Source organism: Scylla paramamosain, chromosome 4 (genome assembly GCF_035594125.1).
Source record: "Scylla paramamosain isolate STU-SP2022 chromosome 4, ASM3559412v1, whole genome shotgun sequence".
Taxonomy (NCBI): domain Eukaryota; kingdom Metazoa; phylum Arthropoda; class Malacostraca; order Decapoda; family Portunidae; genus Scylla; species Scylla paramamosain.
The window spans coordinates 21,544,527-21,567,192 of record NC_087154.1 but is presented as its reverse complement, the minus strand read 5'-3'; the positions used below and the strand labels follow the sequence as shown (position 1 = coordinate 21,567,192).

The 22,666-nt window shown below is 40.3% G+C and overlaps 1 protein-coding gene and 1 long non-coding RNA gene across 3 annotated transcripts in view; one reads left to right on the top strand and one right to left on the bottom strand.

Annotated features, from left to right (window-relative positions):
- LOC135099849 (uncharacterized) overlaps positions 1-22,666 on the bottom strand; it is an 85,879-nt gene that overhangs the window by 32,239 nt on the left and 30,974 nt on the right. The window lies entirely within an intron of this gene.
- LOC135099844 (uncharacterized) overlaps positions 453-22,666 on the top strand; it is a 35,285-nt gene continuing 13,071 nt past the window's right edge. The window contains exons 1-3 of one of the 2 annotated variants that reach the window (XM_064002446.1): positions 453-1,596; positions 1,675-1,782; positions 16,986-17,072. In XM_064002446.1, coding sequence (XP_063858516.1) covers positions 16,993-17,072 — 80 coding nt within the window. In that variant the 5' untranslated portion in view covers positions 453-1,596; positions 1,675-1,782; positions 16,986-16,992. Of the gene's footprint in view, positions 1,597-1,674; positions 1,783-13,639; positions 15,691-16,985; positions 17,073-22,666 lie in introns of those variants that run through there. The other variant, XM_064002447.1, reaches the window with a different exon arrangement.

Genomic DNA, 22,666 nt, shown 5'->3' with positions numbered 1-22,666 from the left:
AGTTTGTTACTGGGTTAATCGTAAGAACTCTGCGAAATACTGTAGTTAAGAATGGCACGACAGTTTTTATCTCGCACACAGAGGCAGAAAAACCAGTCAGGCCGATCATCACTTATTCCCCTGTTTATTATTACCACGATTTTCCCTGATTCTTTTTCACTTATTTTCTCCACTAAAAAAAAAAATAAATAAATAAATAATAATAATAATAATAATAATAATAATAATAATAACAATAATAAAAAGAAAAAAAAACATGAATAGGAATTTCTATGATATATGACTTTCATAGAAAACACACACACACACACACACACACACACACACACACACATAGACCACAGTAATGTTCGCAATACTGCCCACCCACCATACAGAAGACCTGTGTGTGCAGTGCAGCAGTGCAATCCTCATCCACCTCTGGTAAGTTCACACACTGGAGATTAACTTGGAGTCGCCAGAGCTGTAATAGGCACTACTTTGCATGAAGAAAAGAATAGATATAAGAGTAGAATTAGAAGGAAATTAGAGACGCGTTAGAGAATCTAACGCTAGTATTAGAAGAATTGTGCAAGAGGTGAACAGGACGTTGAATTGATAACAGCCAAGCTTAACTATAAACAGCCTGTTTGTTTTATGCCCATTCAGCTTGTTAAAGGCTTACCTCCCATTGGGTGGAGATTAAAACGTCATTCATTTTGCTTGATATTATTGGCTATGGAAATCTATGACGTATGCCTCGACACCTCTCGGACAATCCTCAAGTCACTTTTAGCAGCAGTAGCAGCCAGTCACCAAGATAGTACAGACGCACAACCCGTGTCGCTCTGACTTGAGTTACTCAAAGACTTAGACTCTGATCAAGACGCAAGAGTCTTAATAACTTTGCTTATAATCTTAGTCGTGTGATTGAGTAGTTAAGAAGTGCACTGTTGTTGAGCTGTAAAGACAATTTATATTTTCTAAATAAACTGCAACACGCCAGACTAACTTTGATAACCCACTTGCACAAGGAAGTTGTGAGTGATGATTATCGAGAAATAAAATCATCGTCTCCGATACCAAGCTACGCCCACCGACACATAGTCGCCACAGAGGCTAGAGACAGTGTACATACAAATACATGACAACACAGTGGTGCCAAACATACAGTGGTGGCACTACAGTGGTGTTCAGCTTATTGGGATTCTGAAGCCTAAACAACCTCCGAAGAGTAAGAAGAGTTTACAAACATTAGAAACAAACAGCAGCAACGGAAACAACAGCAATAACGCTTCCCCAGCCAACACAGTGAGTCAAGGTCAACCCCACAAGTGTGCACAAGTCCCGCACCGCGCCGCACCGCGCCACACCTCATCACACTCCCGAGCCACTACTCACACGATCAAACTCAAGAGTAACTCTCAATTAATACCACCAAACAACGAGACCAATATCTAAATACTAAGAAGAGACTTAGAAGAGGAAACCGCAGCCAGAGACGAGAGCAGGATCAGCGCCGCCCCAGCAGTCGCCGCACACAGCCATCAGCCACAGCACGCCGCCACCAGCAGCCGCCGCTCAAGAAGACATTGCTACTCACTTGTCTATACTTTGGTAACAGTATTCAACCTGTCATTCATTAATGTAATTATATTCATGTAATATTTTATCTAATACCCAGTGCACCAACAGTTTGTGTATGCCTGAGGAATGACTGAGCACGAAGAAACATTGAGTATAACTGCCTTATTGTAGAGCGTCTCCCAACATTATCACACGCACTAATCATCATAGGACAAGGTATGTAAATTGTACACATGTATGCCACTACCTAGTCAAGTTTCAAGTCGAACTAGTCCTATCTTTACTCGCAGTTTACGAGCTTTACGTGAAAGTAGAAACTCCACCATGACAAACGCTAACGTAGTAAAACATTCAATCATCACCACTGTTGCTGATATCCCCAAATTCAGTGGAGAACCTGATACTATTGATTTAAATCAGTATGTCAAAAGAATAGAAACTTTGATCAAAAACAAAGGTATTGTTGAGGATAACTTAAAAATAGAATGTTTCAAAGAACACATTGACGCTGTTAAGGGCACAGCTCGTCACGTCATAGTATATTCACATTTAGACAACATCAAAACATTTGATGAGTACATCAAAGCTTTTAAAAAGCACTTCACAACAAAAAGCGACAGAGATCCAATACGCGCCATGGTCAAGTTTCTGAAAATAGCTCCAGAACAAAATGAGACACAAACAGCATTCATTTCAAGGTTGGATACACAAGCAAGAGACATCGAAGCAATCTTTGAAAACTCAGATTGGTCTGTGAAAAATGAACCCAAACAAATTTCCTTGAAAAACATGGCTCTCGTTATGATGCTAGCACAAATTGTCAAATCAAACAAGGGTGTAGTACAGGAAAGACTCTATAAAGACATCAAACCAAACATACAGTTAGGTGAGGTAGATTGCCTACTCAAAGGCTATGCAGAAATAGATCCTACTTGCAGTACATATGTGTTAGCTGCTAGCTCAGACTCACGCACACCAACCACACAAAGGCAAGGACGATCACAATCTAGAACCAAAATGTCAACACCCTATAATGGTAGGAGTCCTTCTAGACAAAGACAAACAATTGAATGTTACAATTGCCACAAATTTGGACACTCTGCAAGGGACTGCTACGCTAATATCACCTGTTCCAACTGTCAGTATAAAGGTCACAAAGAATCAGTATGTAGAAATCCTCCTTGGTGTTCTTATCATCACAGAATTGGGCACAGGACAGCAGACTGTCGTGCTAGAAGTCAGGATTTTCACAATGACCAAAAAGAGAAAAACGTTACAACGTAGTCACTTCATCTGAAGCCAACACACGGTCAACTCGCCACAATTTAAATAAAAACCAGGAAATAAAAGAATCCAAAGCACAGTCATCGCACCCTAACTTGGATAAAAGCCAGGAAGTAAAGGAAGTTATTTATATAAATGACAACTCCGGAGATCCGTTCAAAGCCGCCCGAGTGTTCGATGAACCCAGTCACATGTTTCTAAACACATGAGCATGTATTAACTTAATCAGTCTAGATTTTCTAAGAAAATCGAAACCTGGTTTGGTCATTATTGAGCCAACCACATTCAACATTCAGGGAGTCACCGGAAACAAACTTACACCTGTAGGAGAAACACAGATATCTGTAACTTTTGGGCACTATTACATGTTTGAATTAACAGTTGTTGTGGTAGAACAGCAAGCGTTCCCAGGAAACTTACTCATTGAATATGACACAATGCGAGATAGACATAACTATCTTCCCTGCGAAAGAAGGAATTAAAAAATCTTACAAGTTTCTACCATTCGTTAACACCCGCAGCCAAGATGTCGTGGCACCAGTTAGTTAGCATCCTAAGACTGAAATAAACAGTTCCCTCAGATAATAACGTGGCAGAGCGGTACTTAAACAATTCATCACCAGTACTTGACGAGAATCGCATTCCTACGGATCATCATGGAAAGACAAATTCCCCATTGACAACCCAAAAGAACAAACAACATGCACCAACCGAAGCCTTGAAAATTGTTTCAGGTTCTGTAACAAAGTGCACACTCTTGCAGGCTCAGTCGATTTGCAAGGTTAAGGTTAGTCTAAAAGGAATAAGTGACCATGTGACAGCGATTGCCTTAAGTGAGTCGTCGCGCGTTCGTGGAATAAATTTGGAAAATGGTCTTTACTATACAAACAGGGGTAAATCTGAAGTATTTGTTATCAACACGCTTCATACAGACGTACTTATTAAGAAAGGAACAGAGTTCCTTTCCAGAATTAGGACGTTTCCAAGTCAGTAAAGCTGTAGAAATAATCAATAATCAAGACCTTAGCTCTGATAAAGATAAACAAATAGCACAAGTGTTTTCGCTACAAGAACTCGTACACCTACTACACCTGCATAAAGCAGCTGTTGCTTTGCCAGGAGAAGCCTTGGGTAAAACAACTCTATTGCAGCATAAAATCAAACTCAGGCCAAGAACACAGCCTGTTTACATTCCCGCATATAGACTGCCGCATTCTAAACTTGCCATTGTTGATAAATTGATTGAAGATATGTTGTCACAAGATGTCATAGAACCTAGTGACAGTGAGTGGAATTTTCCACTAATAAAATTGTGCCCAAACCGGACGGCACCATGAGACCAGTGATTGATTACAGGGACCTCAACAGGAAAACCATTCCAGACAGACTTCCACTTCCAGTCATTTCAGATGTTCTTCGAAGTCTAGGCATTTCAAATAAGTTATTTAGCACAACTGACATAAAATCTGCATTTTGGCAAATTGAGCTCGATGAAGCTTTACGTCCATTGACAGCATTTTCTACACCAACAGGTCACTATCAGTTTAGTAGAATGCCTTTCGGCTTATCGAACAGCCCACTTACTTACATGAGATTAATGAACAATGTCCTACAAGGTTTGATTGGGAAGATTGCTAGTGTTTTCCTTGATGACATTTTAATAGTTTCACAAACAAAAGAACACTTTCATAAGCTAAACCAAGTCTTCACCAGACTCGTATCAACAGAATTAAAGATCAAGTTGGAAAAATGTCGCTTTCTACAGGAGAAAGTAACTTACTTGGGTCATCAAATAGACAGTCAAGGTCTGAGGACAGTACAGTCAAAGGTAGACGTCGTAAAACAATTTCCTCAAACAACCTCAGTTGAAAAAGTAAGAAGTTTCTTAGGGATGACACGATATTATAGAAATTTCATCAAGAACTACGGTGACATAGCACAAACAATGAGTTCACTCCTGAAAAATAATACTACATTCTCTTGGGTCTTTCCCAAACCAAAGCATTTGAAACACTGAAAGAAAAGCTCATAAGTTCGCCACTATTGATTTTTCCAGATTACACAAAAGAGTTCATCTTGTGTACAGATGCCTCTGACATAGGGTTAGGAGAAATACTAACACAGGAAAGAAATGGTAATCCACACCAATTGCATATGCTTCCAGACTTTGCACAGCTGCAGAAAATAATTATAGCATCACAGAACGCGAGACTTTAGCAGTGATTTATTGTCTAGAACACTTCAGAGATATCATACTGGGTTACAAGATTAGAGTGTGGACAGACCACACCGCAATTCAGAATCTGTTTAAACACAAGAATTTAAGAGGACGCTTAGCACATTGGTTTGTGGCACTGCAGAATTATGAAATAAACTTTGAATACATACCAGGAAAGAAAAATACAGCAGCCGATGCTCTATCACGAAACAGTCTCACACGGAGAAGTAAACAGTGTAGTATGTAGTATCCAAGAACTAACCACCTTAGACAATGAACTTGTATACTCAGAACAGAGAAAAGATAACACTTTGAAGCAAATAATAGAGCACCTTGAAGGTAATACAGACAGAGAAACACAGACACTACCAAAGAAATATAAACTATCGGAATTCCTATTACATTATGGATTGCTATACCGCAATACCGAAATAACATGCAAAGGAGTATCACGTGGAAAAGTGAAACAGTTAGTTAAAGCCAAAGAGTTAGTACTAAATGTCTTACACTTCATTCATGATTGTGCAACTAGTTCTCACCCAGAAAAAGAAAAGGCTTATAGACAAGCACGACTGAAATACTATTGGACAGACATGAGAAAATAAATCTACAATTATATAGATAATTGTAACGTTTGCGCAGAAACAAAAGGACACACACGCACATCAGCACCAATGTTGAGTTACCCAATTCCTGAGAAACCGTGGGATAGAATTCATCTTGATACCTTGGAGTTGCCCCTATCTGAAAATGGATTTAAATATTTACTAGTAATCATCGATTATTTCTCCAGATTTTCCATTTTACAGCCAATACAGAACAAGAAAGCAGAGACAATCGCTACAACTATATTTGAAAAAGTAATTTGTCCATACATAACCCCAAAAACTATCATCACTGACAATAGTCCTGAATTTAATAACGCTATTCTAGCAGTAATATGTCGCATTTTCAACATAAAGAAAATAAATGTACACGCCTACAAACCGGAAAGTAACGGAGTTGTGGAAAGACTTAATAGAAAAGTCATCACTTGTCTACGTACATTAATAAATCCACACAGCATTACGTGGGACACATGGATCCCGCACGTCACATGTGCTTTGAACACACAAATCAATTCAGCCACAGGTGAAACGCCACATTATATTCTTTTTGGAGAGGATAAGAATTTACCGTACTCACTTCTCGAGTCAGAACCGCGTCATGTCCTATAACTATGATGATTTCATACTAACTAGAATCAATAAATTCAAGAAAATTTACCAACGTGTCAGAGATCACATGAAACAGTACTTACAAGACTTAACAAAACAACAACATAAAAGGGCACGAGACATAAAAATACAGCCAGTCATGGTCAAACTACACACGCCAGTAGGAAATAGCAACAAACTTTCGCCCAAGTTCAAGGGTCCGTATAAAGTCATTGCACCAGATAGTGGAAATAAATTCACAATACGATATTTGGAAACCGGTGATATCAGTGTAAGCCATGCAGATGAGCTACATGAATGAATTTGGTGAATATGCAGTCATAGATAGTGATGAAACAAATAGCACAGAAACAGACAAGACAGACACAAATAATGTAGAAACAGGAAGAGATAGAGCACAGACAGAAACAAGTCACCACGCAACAGACGAAGAAAGCCGTGATTACAGGAAGAAATTAAGAAGTCATAGAAAACAAGTTTTGCCATTAATTTGCACCAATGAACTCTCATTAGAAACTGAATTTTATGAGTATGTTGAAGATATATTGAATGAGTTGAACATAGATTGTTATTCTTTTTATAGGTAAAGATGAAACAAGTGGCATGCATGTTCTCAGCTATAGTAGTTCTAGCAACAGCCTGGGATAATGTGAGGCCCGAAGCTTTAGTAAGGAAAATCGGCGACATGATCATTGTGAACCACTCAGTAAGAGTACTATTGAAATTTGACAATATAAATGTTGTAAGAGAAAATATCAGACATATCAGTAACGGTATACAGATGGTAAAAGACAAATTGATAATTTGTGAGATATCCAATGTGGGATTAGAGAAGAAATTAGCTATGCAGACGAAGATCACCAAAATAGAAAATAACTTCCTACATGGCAAAAGCAAAAGAAGAGTAGGTATCGCAATAGCGATCGGATCGTTAGTAGGTCTTGGAGTAGCAAACATTGGTTTGTATGCAGAACTTCGCTCAAATGTAAATAATCTACAAAACTCAGTGTCCAGAATCGATGTCTTAAAAGAAGAAACATGAAATATACAACTTACCATAGATGAGATGATTAATAACATGGAAAGCTTAAGTATAGAGAACTCTAATGTGAAGGAATCCCTGGAAATTTTCATGGTCTTAGATCAGTTGCATATTAAGAAAAAGTAATTAAATGCTGAAAAGGAGCAGTAAATTCAAGACTTAGTTATGGCTAATGCTGGACATGTTACATACACATTATTTTCAATATCACAACTTCTAAACATAACTCAACAAGCAAAATATGAGTGGAATTTTCAACCTTTCTTTGATTCAAACAATATTGCTCTATATTATCCCATACTTAATTCATTTATAAATGATACTGGGGTACTCACTGACATATCATTTTCATCAGAATTGAGATATCACATGTGTAATCTGATTCCTTTCCCAATGAAATTTAATAGTTCCATTGTAACAATTGATACTGATATAACATATCCAACAAATTACATCCTATCCATAAATGGTTTGAAAGAAAGTGTAATAGTAAATGATGATCTATTGAACTGTAAGAAAACTAACGTAGGCCTGTACATTTGCTCAGCTACTTATTTTACTTTCAATGAAGCATTGAGTCACTCATGTGCCGCATCCTTGGTGAAAAATATATCCATTGTACGTAATTGTCATTTTAAGGAAGAAACTCCCACACCACGTCATGAAACTATCCAGGAATCTCACTACATATATTTTCCAAACAAGACAAATGTATCAGTCATATGCCCAGGATTTCAACCTCAGATAGCATCAATAGAAGGCTTATATCGTGTACCAGATCAATGTGAACTTCATAGCCCCACACTCACAACAGTAGCAAATAGGAAAAAGACTATTATACTTAATAGAGAAAATGTTTTACAGGAGATTACTATGAAATTCCCAGACAGAGCTCCTCTTTTGAAAATCAGAAAGATTAACAAGAAAAGACTAGTAACGCAAGTGTCAAAAACACACACAGGTATTATGTGGTATATAATATATGTACTTCCATTTGTCTTGATACTCACGTTGAGCACAATAGCAATGATACTTCTGTACAAGAAACTCAAGAAATCATCCATCGAAATGAGACACATTTCCGTGCTGTAACCCTGTAATAGGTATGTAAAAGAACAGCAAGCATGTAATATTGTAGATAGACTTTATTGCATAACAATTTTGTCGGGACGACAAACGGTAGCTGCCGAGCCGTGTAATAGGCACTACCTTACATGAGAAAGAAAATAGGAATAGAATTAGAAGGAAATTAGAGACGCGTTAGAGAATCTAACGCCAGTATTAGAAGAATTGTGCAAGAGGTGAACAGAACGTTGAATTGACAAACAGCCGGTTTGTTTTATGCCCGTTCAGCTTGTTAAAGGCTTACCTCTCATTTGGTGGAGATTAAAACGTCATTCATTTTGCTTGATATTGTTGGCTATGGAAATCTATGACGTATGCCTAGGCACCTCTCGGACAATCCTCAATTCACTTTTAGCGTCAGTAGCAGCCAGACACTAAGATAGTACAGACGCACAACCCGTGTCGCTCTGTCACGAGTTACTCATAGATTTAGACTCTGATTAAGACACAAGAGTCTTAATAACTTTGCAAATAATCTTAGTCGTGTGATTCAGTAGTATAGAAGTGCATTGTTGTTGAGCTGCAAGACAATTTATTTTTCTAAATAAAACACAACACGCCAGACTAACTTTGATTACCCAGTTGCACAAGGATGTTGTGAGTGATGATTATCGAGAAAAATAATAGTCGACTCCGATACCAAGCTACGCCCACCGACACATAGTCGCCACAGAGGCTAGAGACAGTGTACATACAAATACATGACAACACAGTGGTGCCAAACATACAGTGGTGGCACTACAGAGCAGGCTGAATCGCAAAGCGTTCGACAGGCGACGGTGAATGTTTTGGACTGTTCAAAACATTCACAGCGGAGTCACCACGGCGGAGGATCGTAACACGTTCTCAGCGGCGTCGCAGCATTGTTGTAGCGTTGTCGCAGAGCTGTCGCAACGGATTCATAGTGGTGTCGCAGCAAGTTCGCCGCATTCGCAGCGTTGTCGCAAGAAATTCGCTATAGCAGCAACCTCTTCCACAAGCCCTTCGCACCCTTGTGCTAGGATCAGGCGACAGTGGATTGATACTTCCTTGCAAAGATGATTGTGCATCTCTCTCTCTCTCTCTCTCTCTCTCTCTCTCTCTCTCTCTCTCTCTCTCTCTCTCTCTCTCTCTCTCTCTCTCTCTCTCTCTCTCTCTCTCTCTCTCTCCAAACACACTCACTACAGATGCATCGGTTGACTTCTTCACATCCGCATCCTCGGAACATACGTAAAGTTTTCAACATTCGCATACGCAGTTCGGATAAATTAAACAAAATTACACCTTTTATTCATCTCCTTCCAAATTTACACAACCTAATGTTGTCAAGAGTTTGAGGGAGGGCAGAAGGAGGGAGAGAATTTTACATAGTGACTATGTATGTATCATGTAAATATGTAAAAGTATGTATGTGCGTACTGTGTAATAATACTGCATGTATGTATTATATGTAATATTGTATAAGTAACTGAATATGAAGCAGCCTGCCTGGCAAGGTGTGTGTGTGTGTGTGTGTGTGTGTGTGTGTGTGTGTGTGTGTGTGTGAGAGAGAGAGAGAGAGAGAGAGAGAGAGAGAGAGAGAGAGAGAGAGAGAAAATGCGTACAAAATAAGACTAAAATGTGAGCTGGCAGCTCAGAGCAATTATCGCGCAAGCATCGTTTTGTGGCAGTAACCTGTTGTTGTGTAACAGGCGTATGAGCAGAGGTGCAGATGGAGGGGATTTTTCAATACGGAGGTGTAATTACCTCATAAAAATCGTCATAAAACTTTAAAATTACAAAATGCAGTATTGTGCAACAAAAGGATCCTGATGGCGCGCACACAAGGAGAGTTCACACAAACAAGGAAAGATTTATAAGCCTCTCCTATATACTGTATATACTACATCGATGAGTCGCACTACATTCCCAGCGCATTCGCAGTGAAGTGGTAGCGCATTCGCAACACATTCGCAGCGCGTTCGCAGCGCGTTCGCCAGGCATGAGAGTCGCAACACAATTCGTAGCACAGTCGCCGTTCAGGAAGCCGCAGCAGAGTCGAGCGGAGTCGCCATCAAAATTTGCCAATGTGTGAAAGAGAGAGACACTAACTTTACACGGAATGTTCCCGCGTCACGACTGCCATTGTTACAGACGGACATTGTCACAGACAGCTTCCACGTCTCACCCAGTGACCTCCTTTAGTCAGTCATAATAAAGTATATATGATATACAGAAGGGTACTCGCCATACGATGTATTTGACTTACGACCAACGTGCTGTCCGACCAAAAAATATTTATTATTTTAAATTTTCTTACGACAGCTAACTTGGCAAACGACCAATTCGTCACTTGGATGAGTACCTTTTTTTTCCCCCTTTTTTTTTTGGGGGGGGATGACTTTACTGGTACACTTGTTTATGGTAAGTGTTATGCATTTTACTGTACCTTTAAGTAACGATTTCTTTTTTTTTTTTTTTCTTTTTTTCTTTTCTTTTTAACACTTTCTGTTCTTGGTGAATAGTGTGGCATCTTGATGGCGCTGCTCGGTGTACTAGTAACAGGTGTAATGACCCACAACGATCCAGTCTATTCTAGGTCCGGTCAAGCCCGCAATCATAAATTGAACACTTCACACAATAAGCATATTGTTTTGTCTTGCCGTCACATTTGTATCACTAATTTCCAGCTACTTACTATTATTACAAATGTCACTGCGCTGTAACTACTGCACACTTACGTATTTGTGAAAGAGCGTGCGCGACGGAAGTGTAGAACGCAGGTCTGTGTCTGGTGGTGACGACCTCCATTCCGCTGCTGGGAGAATCGCGAGCCCCCACAGTGTTTCATTAAGGCCCTATCCTATAGGTCAGCATCTTTAGCGTAAACATCGTTATCTTCACCCTCACCACTCACTTTTCCACCGTCTCCTCTTCTGCCTCCCATCTTCACAACCTCAGTCTCCATGCTCTACATCACAAGGAGCAACTGTTATCGCCACTTTCTTGGGGCGATCAGTGCAGGATAATGAGACCCGTTTCACGCTGACTCGATGTATTGATTGAATCGGTCAAAACCTGGGAACACGAGCAAATTCTCATAAAGACAAATATATATTGGTAACTTAACAGTCTCAGCCTTATGGAATAGGATTATAGGTTTACGTTACTACCCACATTGGTAGATTAACAGCCTTAATCTTACAGAGTAAGATTACAAATCGTGCTACTGTACACTCTTACATAAAACAGGGCATATATATTACACTGAGTATGTTGTAGTCAAGACACTCACGTGTTGGCAGGGCATTTAACTCCTGTAAACTGGAAATCACTCTCAATGCGAGACGCTCTTTCATGACGTCTGCTCCCCTCTAGAGTATACCTGCTTCTGCCCCAGGGCAGGGCAGAGTTGGGTATCCCCTACACGTTTCTTGTGTGGGGTCTTTGAAGTCCCTATCTGACCTTCATTAACTCGGCTGAGGCTAACTTTATCAGGTAAGCAAAATATCTTCTCCCCATCCCATCCACTACCATCCTCAGTGTTCTCTCTCTCTCTCTCTCTCTCTCTCTCTCTCTCTCTCTCTCTCTCTCTCTCTCTCTCTCTCTCTCTGGCAGTAACAACAACAATAAAATCTTGTCATCAGACTAGTATTTGCCTCCGGAGGCGATTTTGGAACATAATATGGTCATATGCCGAGCAGACCAGTACAGTCATGCTGGATGATAACTGGATGATTTTATAATCCCTCAGTAGCAGAAAGAGTCATCTGGTACATGATTAAATGGATGCACTGACATTGAAATCTGACAAAAAAGCTCGTTCTCTAGCTTAAATACCGGTGATTTCCTAGGTATGTTTTTAAACAAGGTAAGCTAAGAACGTCATTTTGGACCTACCTCATCTTCTAGGGTTTGGCACTTTTAGTGGGGGTTTTTATCACCAGCTTTTGTTCTCCTAGGACATAGCTCTTTTTACATAAGAAAAATGAACTTTGCATGAAAATCCATGGCTTAATGGCCCGCATTCAACATTTTGCCGCCCTATTTCTTACGTTTACCAGGCTGCATTGGAATTTACTGGAGTTTTGAAGGATGTTTTCGTGAATCTACTAAAAGCATACTGATAATTCAACAAGAGTTCTGCATCATTACTAGAAACAAAATTAAATAAACATCCATAATAACCCGATTAATCATCTCTGTGGCTTATGAAAATACAACTAATGAGAGAACGAAGGACCATATTTTGAAACACTTCCGCTACACCTATACTACACTCAAACGTCTCTACTTGAAGTTGCAAATGTTTTCACGATTCTAGCGACAGAATAAGATTTCTACATTATTAACTGGAGAAACGCTCTTTAGAAACGCAATCGTCTCCAGTGGGCTGGTGAATTCACGTAAGAACCGTGCTCGCCTTGCCTGCTCCGCCACCCGCCACCACATGTATCTCCGGCAAGTGGTGCATGCCTGTGTGTGTGTGTGTGTGTGTGTGTGTGTGTGTGTAGTATATTTCATCTGTGAATGTAGTGGTTTGATGTTGTTTGCTTTCCTCTTTTTCCTCTTTCTCTTCTTCTTCGTCTTTCTCCTCCTCCTCCTCCTCCTCCTCCTCCTCCTCCTCCTTTCTCTTCCTCCTCCTCTCCCTCTTCCTTCTTTCTTCTTTATTGTGTGTGTGTGGGTGTGTGTGTGTGTGTGTGTGTTTGTGTGTGTGTGTGTGTGTGTGTGTGTGTGTGTGTGTGTGTGTGTGTGTGTGTGTGTGTGTGTGTGTGTGTGTGTGTGTGCTTATATCACCTCGCATACCTGGCTGTTTTTCACCGTTACAAAATACATTATATAAAAAAATAAATAAATAAATATTTGGCAAGTTTACATGTATTCTGCTTTCACGTAAAACTTAACCTAAACTGTGGGAAATATTTCGCAGCGTCCCTCCATTTGCGCCCGATAGAAGTAACATGTAAGACAGAAAAAATCACGATGCTTCACACTCCCTCTCCATTATCAGTTGTTAAACTGATACAACTGCTACTGGGGAGGGAGTGTGGAGCATGACGCCGGTGACAGTGAACAGTGTTTGTTTGGCCACAGCTTCATTCCGGGACCCCCTGCCGCGCTGCATGTGAACATCTCCTTCAAAAGGCTCCAGGTACTTGAGGATGTCTTTCATGGTTCTAGTGAAAGATTAACAAGATTTCTACATTATTAAGAGGAGAAACACATTTGAAAACCCGACTAATTATCTCAGTTACCTTTGAAAACAGTCGAGAGAGAGTAAAGCGTTTCTAAATACGTAAAACTTATAGTCTGGAGAAAATACAGAAATAGGTAAAAACGTAATGAAACTGTTACGAGAACTTTACGTCAGCTGTTGAGTCTGATTCAGCTCCTCGCCGCCTCTTGCTCCTCTATCGTCTCCTTCACAACTGTGTGCGAGGAACACTTCAAAATACTCGCACAAACAAGATTAATGTTTTGTAGCATATGGGTATAGTACATCAAGTTGTGTCACGAGAGGCGATTTTAGAATGTGAATCTCCAGAGAACAGTGGGAGAGTTGATGGACCCTTACATTAAAACACCCAGGGGTCACCAGTAACTAGGCCCATAACAAACATGCACACTATCTGTCCAACGTCTCCACCCGCTAACGTGAATGTTAAATGAAGAAGGTTTGCTTTGATAACGAGATTAAGAGGAATGATCTCAAGTGTGTATTTGTGTGTATGTGTGTGTGTGTGTGTGTGTGTGTGTGTGTGTGTGTGTGTGTGTGTGTCGCAAGAGAGAGAGAGAGAGAGTGAGAGAAGACCCCGGAAGCGCTGCTTAGACTGTCCATACTGTCCATACTGGCCGACGTAGCACAGTACATCCTCTTCGGTCAATTCTGCCGCCACTGACAACCTCGATGTCACTCAGATATGATTAAAGACTAAAGACATACTTTTGAGACAAAGGAACGCCAAATGAGGGGCACTTTTATGAGGTAAAATTGTTAAGGCCACAAAACACAACACACCTGTCAGCCAGGTGATGTAGTTCTCACCACCACCATCACGTAATGAATTTAGTGCATAGAAATAATCGACAGCTGTGAAATTTTTACTGTGAGAGAGGCAGATAGTACGAACGATTTACCTACATAAATATAATAACTTTGAATACTATTGATTCAACACTACCCGCCTAAACAAGCGTGAAAGAAGAAAGAAAAAAAAGAAAGATTTCGATATTACTGATACAACCATATTTCACCTAAACATACAAGAAAGGAAGGAAGGAAGGAAGAAAACACATGAAACGCGTTCCGTTACCTTCTGTAACTATGTCTGTCTGCAAATAGTACACCAGTGATAGTCAACCTGAGGTACGGTGCATCTCAGGGTGCGAGAAGTTTTCAAACGGTGTTTGGAAATAATGGAGTCCATGGAGTACATGACATTACCAGTGTGTATAAGAGTGCACAGTAGGAAAAAATGTTTTGGGAAGAAAATTGTGTCATGTAAGAAATTAATCTAAATTGAAATTAAAATACTACCAATTTATGTATCATATTACACTCGCACCTCACAGATTTAAGATGTAGCATTTTGTTTTGTAATGCATTTATCACCTATATAACAATTATTTATGACTGAGTATCTATTTTATATGTTTTAAACAGGAACGGTGTCACATAATTAATAATAATATGTATTGTATTTATAATGCCTTGCCTGATTAGCAATATAAGTGTATGTATACATATATGCATAAGTGTAGATAGTGGGTGTTGGCAGATAAGGGTGGGGCTGATATGATCACACCACCCTACGTCACACACACACCATGGAACTTTCCATACTCCTTTTATTGCCATCGATAATTAATCGGTAGCACCTACATCATAGTACTAAGTATTCTCCATAATTAATCTCTCCCTAATGTATTTTGGCATGTATCATTCTTAGCTATAAGTAGCTTTTCCCTTGCCTTATTTATGTAATTAGAGAGTTATAATTATAAATATATTCATGTACTGTGAGTGCGGTCAACCCGCCGCTATTTCTACTGTCAGCACTTTTTGAAGGCGCTAAGCGTCCCTTGTGCCGGCTCCGGCAGTCTCTTGCCAGGGTGTAACGCTGTACCACGCAGAGGACATCCGTTGTCCCGTACACGCCACACCCTTCTCCACAACTCTGTACAAATATCTAAATATAAATATTTTTATACGTTCACCTTTGACATTCACCTGAAAACCACAGAAACTCACCAAGAGTGACTTTACCTATTACACAAAGGTAAGAAACTAATGAACAGTGTCCAGCGGTAATTGATAATACAGAAACACTCTGGAACAACCTAATATTTTCATTTGTATATTTTCGGTCTTGAAATTACACGGAAACTTTTTTTTTTTTCAATTATTCGTCCCATACATTAGTGTACATGAATTTCTCAAAGCTCCCGGAAGTATGCATAAACTGGTTTAGCAACCAGTGATATAGACAATCTTTGTCACGTGACTTTCCAAAACAACTGAGGTGACTTGGGTAGTGAAGGACTGAAATACCGCCGCTGAAATACCGCCAAGTAAAATCTTGCAGTATGGCTCCTCGACATTCAAACAGTTACTCGTACTTCATATTATCGTGATTAACTTTTCTTTTTAGGACAAAGTCAAAGTGATGCATGGTTGATGACTCCCGCCAGCCTTCAAGCAATGTGAAGGCATGTTCACGATACACTCCATTATATTACCTGAGTTCTGGACTAAACTGTTTACTTTTAATTTGTCTTTACCAGTGCAAGAGTTAACCAAAATTGTCACTTTTTCGCCCCTTTCACTAGTAAACTCCGGAACTCTCTGTCTGTTTCTGTTTTCCCTCCTTCCTACGTTTTGAACTACTTCGACAGAGGAATATCAAGACAAGTCCATAACTAAGCATGTTTTCAAATTGCTCCATCTATTTTAATCTCTATAATTCTATTTTTCTTCTTCTTCTTCTTCTTCTCCTTCTTTTGGTAGTTTAGCAGCCTTTTTTTCAAATTTTCTGTTTTCTTCTTATTATTATTATTCTTATTAGAACTTATTCTATAACTTAATTTTATCTTTGTCAGTTTGTGTATTTGTTTTCTTATCAAGTTTTCTTCTCATGAGGACGATTATTTCTCAACCTGTTGTTTCCCAGTACCTGAGAAAATAAATAAAAAAAGATTTAAAGAATAAATGGAAATATTCTTTATTTTTTTTAATAATAGCACTTCTCTTTAATAAATGGAACTTTTACTTAATCTATTTGTACTTTAATTAATTTATTTATTTATAATAATATGGGACTGACATCTCAGTGGGCTTTTTTTATTGGATTTTTGTTGCCCTTGGTCAGTGTCCCTCGTACATAAAAAAAAAATGAAATAAATGAAAATAATAATAATAATAATAATAATAATATTAATAATAATAATAAAAATAATATAATAAAATGATGAGAAATATTCTTTAATCCCTCTTCTCCATTTTTCCCTTAAAATAATAACACCACTCTTTAATAAACGCACTTCTTGTTTTACTATTATTCATTCTCATCTGCAGTTGCGCCATGAAAACGACCAACGTGATGAAGGGTGCAGTGATGACTGTCAGTGTGGTGGCCTTCGTGGTGCTGTTCGCTTATGGTCTGTGAGTGTTTTCTCCCCTCACGTTTTCTTTCCCTCGCTTTTTTTTTTTTTTTTTTTTTTACATCTTACCAACACAAGTCAAAATATTACAGGAATTCCTAAAAGGCGTAGGTGTGATGTCTTAGGTCCCTAGGACTATCTTTAGTAATACGCACCCCCGAAAAGATAAAAAGAAAAAAGTATCGGCACTGTAGCAGTGCGAGGAAATGTGAGACACGGATTTGCTGGTACTACTGATTTAAAAGGTGTCAAGTATGAACATATACCCCCTACACTATAACATACATGGCAACTCTATCATTCCTGTGAAGCAAGAAAGTCCACCAACACTACCGACTGACCCAGAAACGAAGCATTTCATATGAGTAGCTGGCTGCGACAAGGGGTCAAGCGCCAAAAGTAAACAAACGAGTAAATTGCGAGTAAGCACACTGCGTGCGTCAGTCGTTCGCTATCACTTCACTTTCTTTACCTGTCTAGTGTGTCCTATACAAAGTATTTGCAATTGCGTGTTATATTTCGTTATAGACTACATTTTCTTGGCTTTTATGTGATATATTTCTGATTTCGTTACGTTGAATAATTAAGTCATAAAATTAAGAATAATACAGTGTGTTAAGCAGGAAATATTTTCAGATTTTGAAAATTTTACATGGTCCAGTAAATCTTTGAACAGAAAAAATTCCTTGACATGCAGCATCTCTTAATAATTCATTAAGAACAGAGTCAGACTCCTAAGTAAAAACACTCCATGATGATAATTCGAGTGTTTCCTGTTGGCTTAATTGCCCTGTTTCGGCGCCACTCTCTCCAAGAGGGGGAGTAGGTGGGATGGACGACGCTGCTAGACGTACGATGATTTATATTATCCCTTCGTCTCTCTCTCTCTCTCTCTCTCTCTCTCTCTCTCTCTCTCTCTCTCTCTCTCTCTCTCCACTATAAACCGTCTAAGCCTCTATGGGCACTGAGACGGTTTATAGTGAGGATCTGTTGATATTTATTCTCAACATTTTTACTTTCTACTCTTTAGAAGATTCGCAAGTGATTTCCCTTCCCTTCTCAAGATCACATGAGAGAGAGAGAGAGAGAGAGAGAGAGAGAGAGAGAGAGAGAGAGAGAGAGAAAAAAAAGTGTACTATCACCATGGTATCGCGCCGTTGTGATAATTCTCTCTCTCTCTCTCTCTCTCTCTCTCTCTCTCTCTCTCTCTCTCTCTCTCTCTCTCTCTCTCTCTCTCTCTTCACTATAAACCGTCTTAGGGCACTGAGACGGTTTATAGTGAGGATCTGTTGATGTTTATTCTCAACATTTTTACTTTCTACTCTTTAAAAGATTCGCAAGTGATTTCCCTTCCCTTCTCAAGATCACATGAGAGAGAGAGAGAGAGAGAGAAAGAGAGACAGAGAGAGAGAAAGTGCACTATCACCATGGTATCGCGCCGTTGTGATAATGCACTCTCTCTCTCTCTCTCTCTCTCTCTCTCTCTCTCTCTCTCTCTCTCTCTCTCTCTCTCTCTCTCTCTCTCTCTCTCTCTTAGCAAAAGTAATAATTGTACCTTAATAACATAGCTTCCTACAATAACTTGACACAAAACATAAGGATACTGGCCGTCTTGGAGATACGCCCAACATTCTTGACCTTTTCCTGACCTCTAATCCTTCTGCTTATGCTGTCACCCTTTCTTCTCCGTTGGGCTCCTCCGATCACAATCTCATATCTGTATATTGTCCTATCGCTCCAATCCCTCCTCAGGATCCCCCTAAGCGAAGGTGCCTCTGGCGTTTTGCCTCTGCTAGTTGGGGGGACCTGAGGAGGTATTTTGCTGATTTTCCTTGGAATGACTACTGCTTCCGTGTCAGAGACCCGTCTTTGTGTGATGAGCGCATAACAGAGGTGATAGTGTCTGGCATGGAGGCCTACATTCCTCACTCATTTTCTCGTCCTAAACCTTCTAAACCTTGGTTTAACACAGCTTGTTCTCGTGCTATACATGATAGAGAGGTGACCCACAAAGGGTACTTAAGCCTTCCATCACCAGAATCTCATGCACTTTATAATTATTTCTGCCCGGAAACATGCCAAGTCTGTTCTCCAACTAGCCAAAAACTCCTTCATTAACAGAAAGTGTCAAAACCTTACAAGATCTAACTCCCCTCGTGACTTCTGGCATCTAGCCAAAAATATCTCCAGTAACTTTGCTTCTTCTTCTTTCCCTCCTCTGTTTCAACCAGATGGCACCACTGCTATCACATCTATTTCCAAAGCTGAACTCTTCGCTCAAACCTTTGCTAAAAACCCTACCTTGGATGATTCTGGACTTGTTCCTCCCTCTCCTCCACCCTCTGACTACTTCATGCCACCTATTAAAATTCTTCGCAGTGATGTTTTCCATGCCCTCGCTGGCCTAAACTGGCCTCAACAGGAAGATTCTTAAACATCTATCACTTAACAACCTTCTATCTGATCGCCAGTATGGGTTCCGTCAAGGCCGCTCTACAAGTGATCTGGCTTTCCTTACTGAGTCTTGGTCATCCTCTTTTAGAGATTTTGGTGAAACTTTTGTTGTTGCCTTGGACATATCAAAAGCTTTTTGATAGAGTCTGGCACAAAGCTTTGATTTCCAAACTACCCTCCTATGGCTTCTCTCCTTCTCTCTGTAACTTCATCTTAAGTTTCCTTTCTGACCGTTCTATTGCTGCTGTGGTAGACGGTCACTGATCTTCTCCTAAATCTATTAACAGTGGTGTTCCTCAGGGTTCTGTCCTGTCACTCACTCTCTTCTTATTATTCATTAATGATCTTCTAAACCAAACTTCGTGTCCTATCCACTCCTACGCTGATGATACCACCCTGCACTTTTCCACATCTTTTCATAGACGACCAACCCTTCAGGAGGACTGAGATTCCCGCTCCTGATGCCACTCTTCCTGATACAGAGAGACCTGCTTGTTGTAACAGCACAGTGATGCAACACAAGAGAAAGGAACCCAACAAGACAAGTGGTGATCACAGTACGTGGCCCACTGCCGAGCACACTGGATCTAGGGTACTGGGGAATATTTTCACCAGCCCCTACAGCCAAATACCATTGCGATGCTTCAAAAGCCAGCGCTCTGGACATCATAGAACAAACTGCACCCCAATCCCGCCAGATGTGGAGTATGTGCAGGGAGACACGAGACAGAGAGGTGCATACAGAAGCAAAAGCAGGGCGAGACCACTACTGCAAGATGTCCAAACTGCAAGGAGCCCCATCATGCATGGAATTGAAACTGGGCTGCGAGGAAGGATCTTGTAGAAGCACAACGACAAAGCCAACAGCGATGGATGGAACAACAGAAAGCACCATCACACATAATCCGCAGTGAGCAAAGTGGCAGGCCACTGGCAAGGACATCCACTTGGGGAGACAAAACAGCTCTCAACAAGCAAAACTCTGCTCAAGAAATATACAGAGAACGAAAGACTTCCCTGCCCCTGCCTTTGGTACCAGAGCCCCCCTGCCAAAACATTACAGTCGACTAACACAAATATTGCAAGGTACGATCTTCTGAAAGAAACCTCAATCTCCAGCACCAGCTCCCATGCGGGAGAAAGAGGAAAGAATCATCTTCTCAAAACAAGACCTAACGGATATGTTCAAAACGTTTGTATCAACTATCATGACCATGTTAGGGAAACGAGTGGAGGAAGCTGCTGTCAACAAGCTAACCGATTCAGTTGTTGGGAAACTGACCCAAGAAAAGAAACCCAAGAGCCAATATCCACCCCAACCTCTTAAACTACAACCCAACCACAAGGAGACTAGCCCCAACCACACATCTTCCACAGGACCAACCAGACAACCATCATCAAGAAATGGAAGTTAACCTACGATTAACTCCAGCATCTATCCACAACATAGAAAAGGAGAAGAAAGCCCTGAACATCCTACAGCCAGCTTGAACAAGAACTTATTATGTATCCTCCAATGGAACATCAATGGAATCAGAAATAAACACCACCTGCTAATGGCAGAGGCTCAAAAGAACCACACAGACACAAAAAAAAAAAAACTTCCAGAAAGCTCACCGCTCACCTTCAAAGGCTTCATATCATATCATATACCTGCAGAACAAGGAAGCTCACAAGGATGCTCAGTTCTCATTGAAGACACAATATCCAGCTCAAGGATCCAAGATGCCCCAGACTGTGGAGGAGTTGGAGTTGACATCATTGATATAAAACCGTTCAGCCCCAAAACCAACAAATACAAATATACAATGTGTACTGTACCACTCTAAATCCGAATCGCGAGGTACGAGAACTCGTAAGACGCCCTTGCTCATTCCCTGCAATACAGTTTGGGGTTTTATCAGTTTCCCATCTATTTCCTTGATACTCAATCTTGGTACGTTTCCATGTCCGGGGGGCTTATGAGCACTTGTCCTGATTCTAAAATCTTCATGGGCATTGTGTTCACTTTTATTAATCTGGAGATGGCTTCTGCCACATCTATGAGAGAGAGGAAACCTATTGTATGACCGATCAGGATCTTGAGAATAGTACTAGGAGTGTCCTTTTCTGTGGGAGAGTCTTTAAACCTTGCTGAGTCCTTCTCCTTCATCAGTTTGCGGCATTGATGCTTTGTTAGTGCAGGTTGGAGCTCGTCATTAGATGAGTCTCCCATTGTGATACTGGGAAGCACTGGGCTATCTAAGCACACGGAGGCTGTCGAAATGCGATACTTGTGTGACCAATCACAGCGCTGTGGGCTTGACGAATCACAGCGGTGTAAGTTGACCAGTCACAGCACTGCTTGTCTCGGCATGGGAAGACTGTTGTTAAAGTTAAATGCTGATATCCGGTTTGTTTTGATGAATGAAAATCCCTTCAGCCATCCGTAAACGTTTTCAATCTTGTTCTCTGTAGGATGATAGTGTGATCTCCTAATTGTTTCCTTGTAGGAGGTACGCTGTGTTTTTCTATGTTATGCTGTTTGATTGCTTCATCTTGAAGAGGGTTGTGATAGGAGACCTGATATATCTTTGATTTAGGGGACTACAGTCCCCAACGTTGAAGGAGTAACGATATATCAGACCTGTAACGATATATCAGACCTGTAACGATATATCAGAACTGCCTCCCTCTAACCTGTTGGTTAGAGGGAGGCAGTTCTTACGAATAACGAGGGTTGAAGTACGTTTAGTTTTGTAGTAAATCTGAAGTTTAAGTAGAGCGTTGGGATCCATGGGAGTGATATGATTGTTAACTATCTTGTTGAGGGCTTGCTCATTTCTCTTGTGAAATGAAAAAATGTAATTCTTATAGAAAAGTATGATGTCTTGCTGTATCTTAGTTGGTAGTGTCGGCGAGTCCATGAAATTGTTAAGATGTTGTTGAATGACTTGGTCGATTTCGGGTTGCTTGTAGCCGTTATTGACAAGTAGTTGAGCAGCTCTGCTTAGCTCAGCGTGGATGGTTAACCAGTGTGTGAGGGCACACTTGGCGAAAGAGTTGATGACACTCTAGCGGTATTTATCTGGACATTTACTGGAGGCGTTGAGGCAGGACCCGAGGTTCATAGGTTTCACGTGAACTTCGCTACTGAAATGG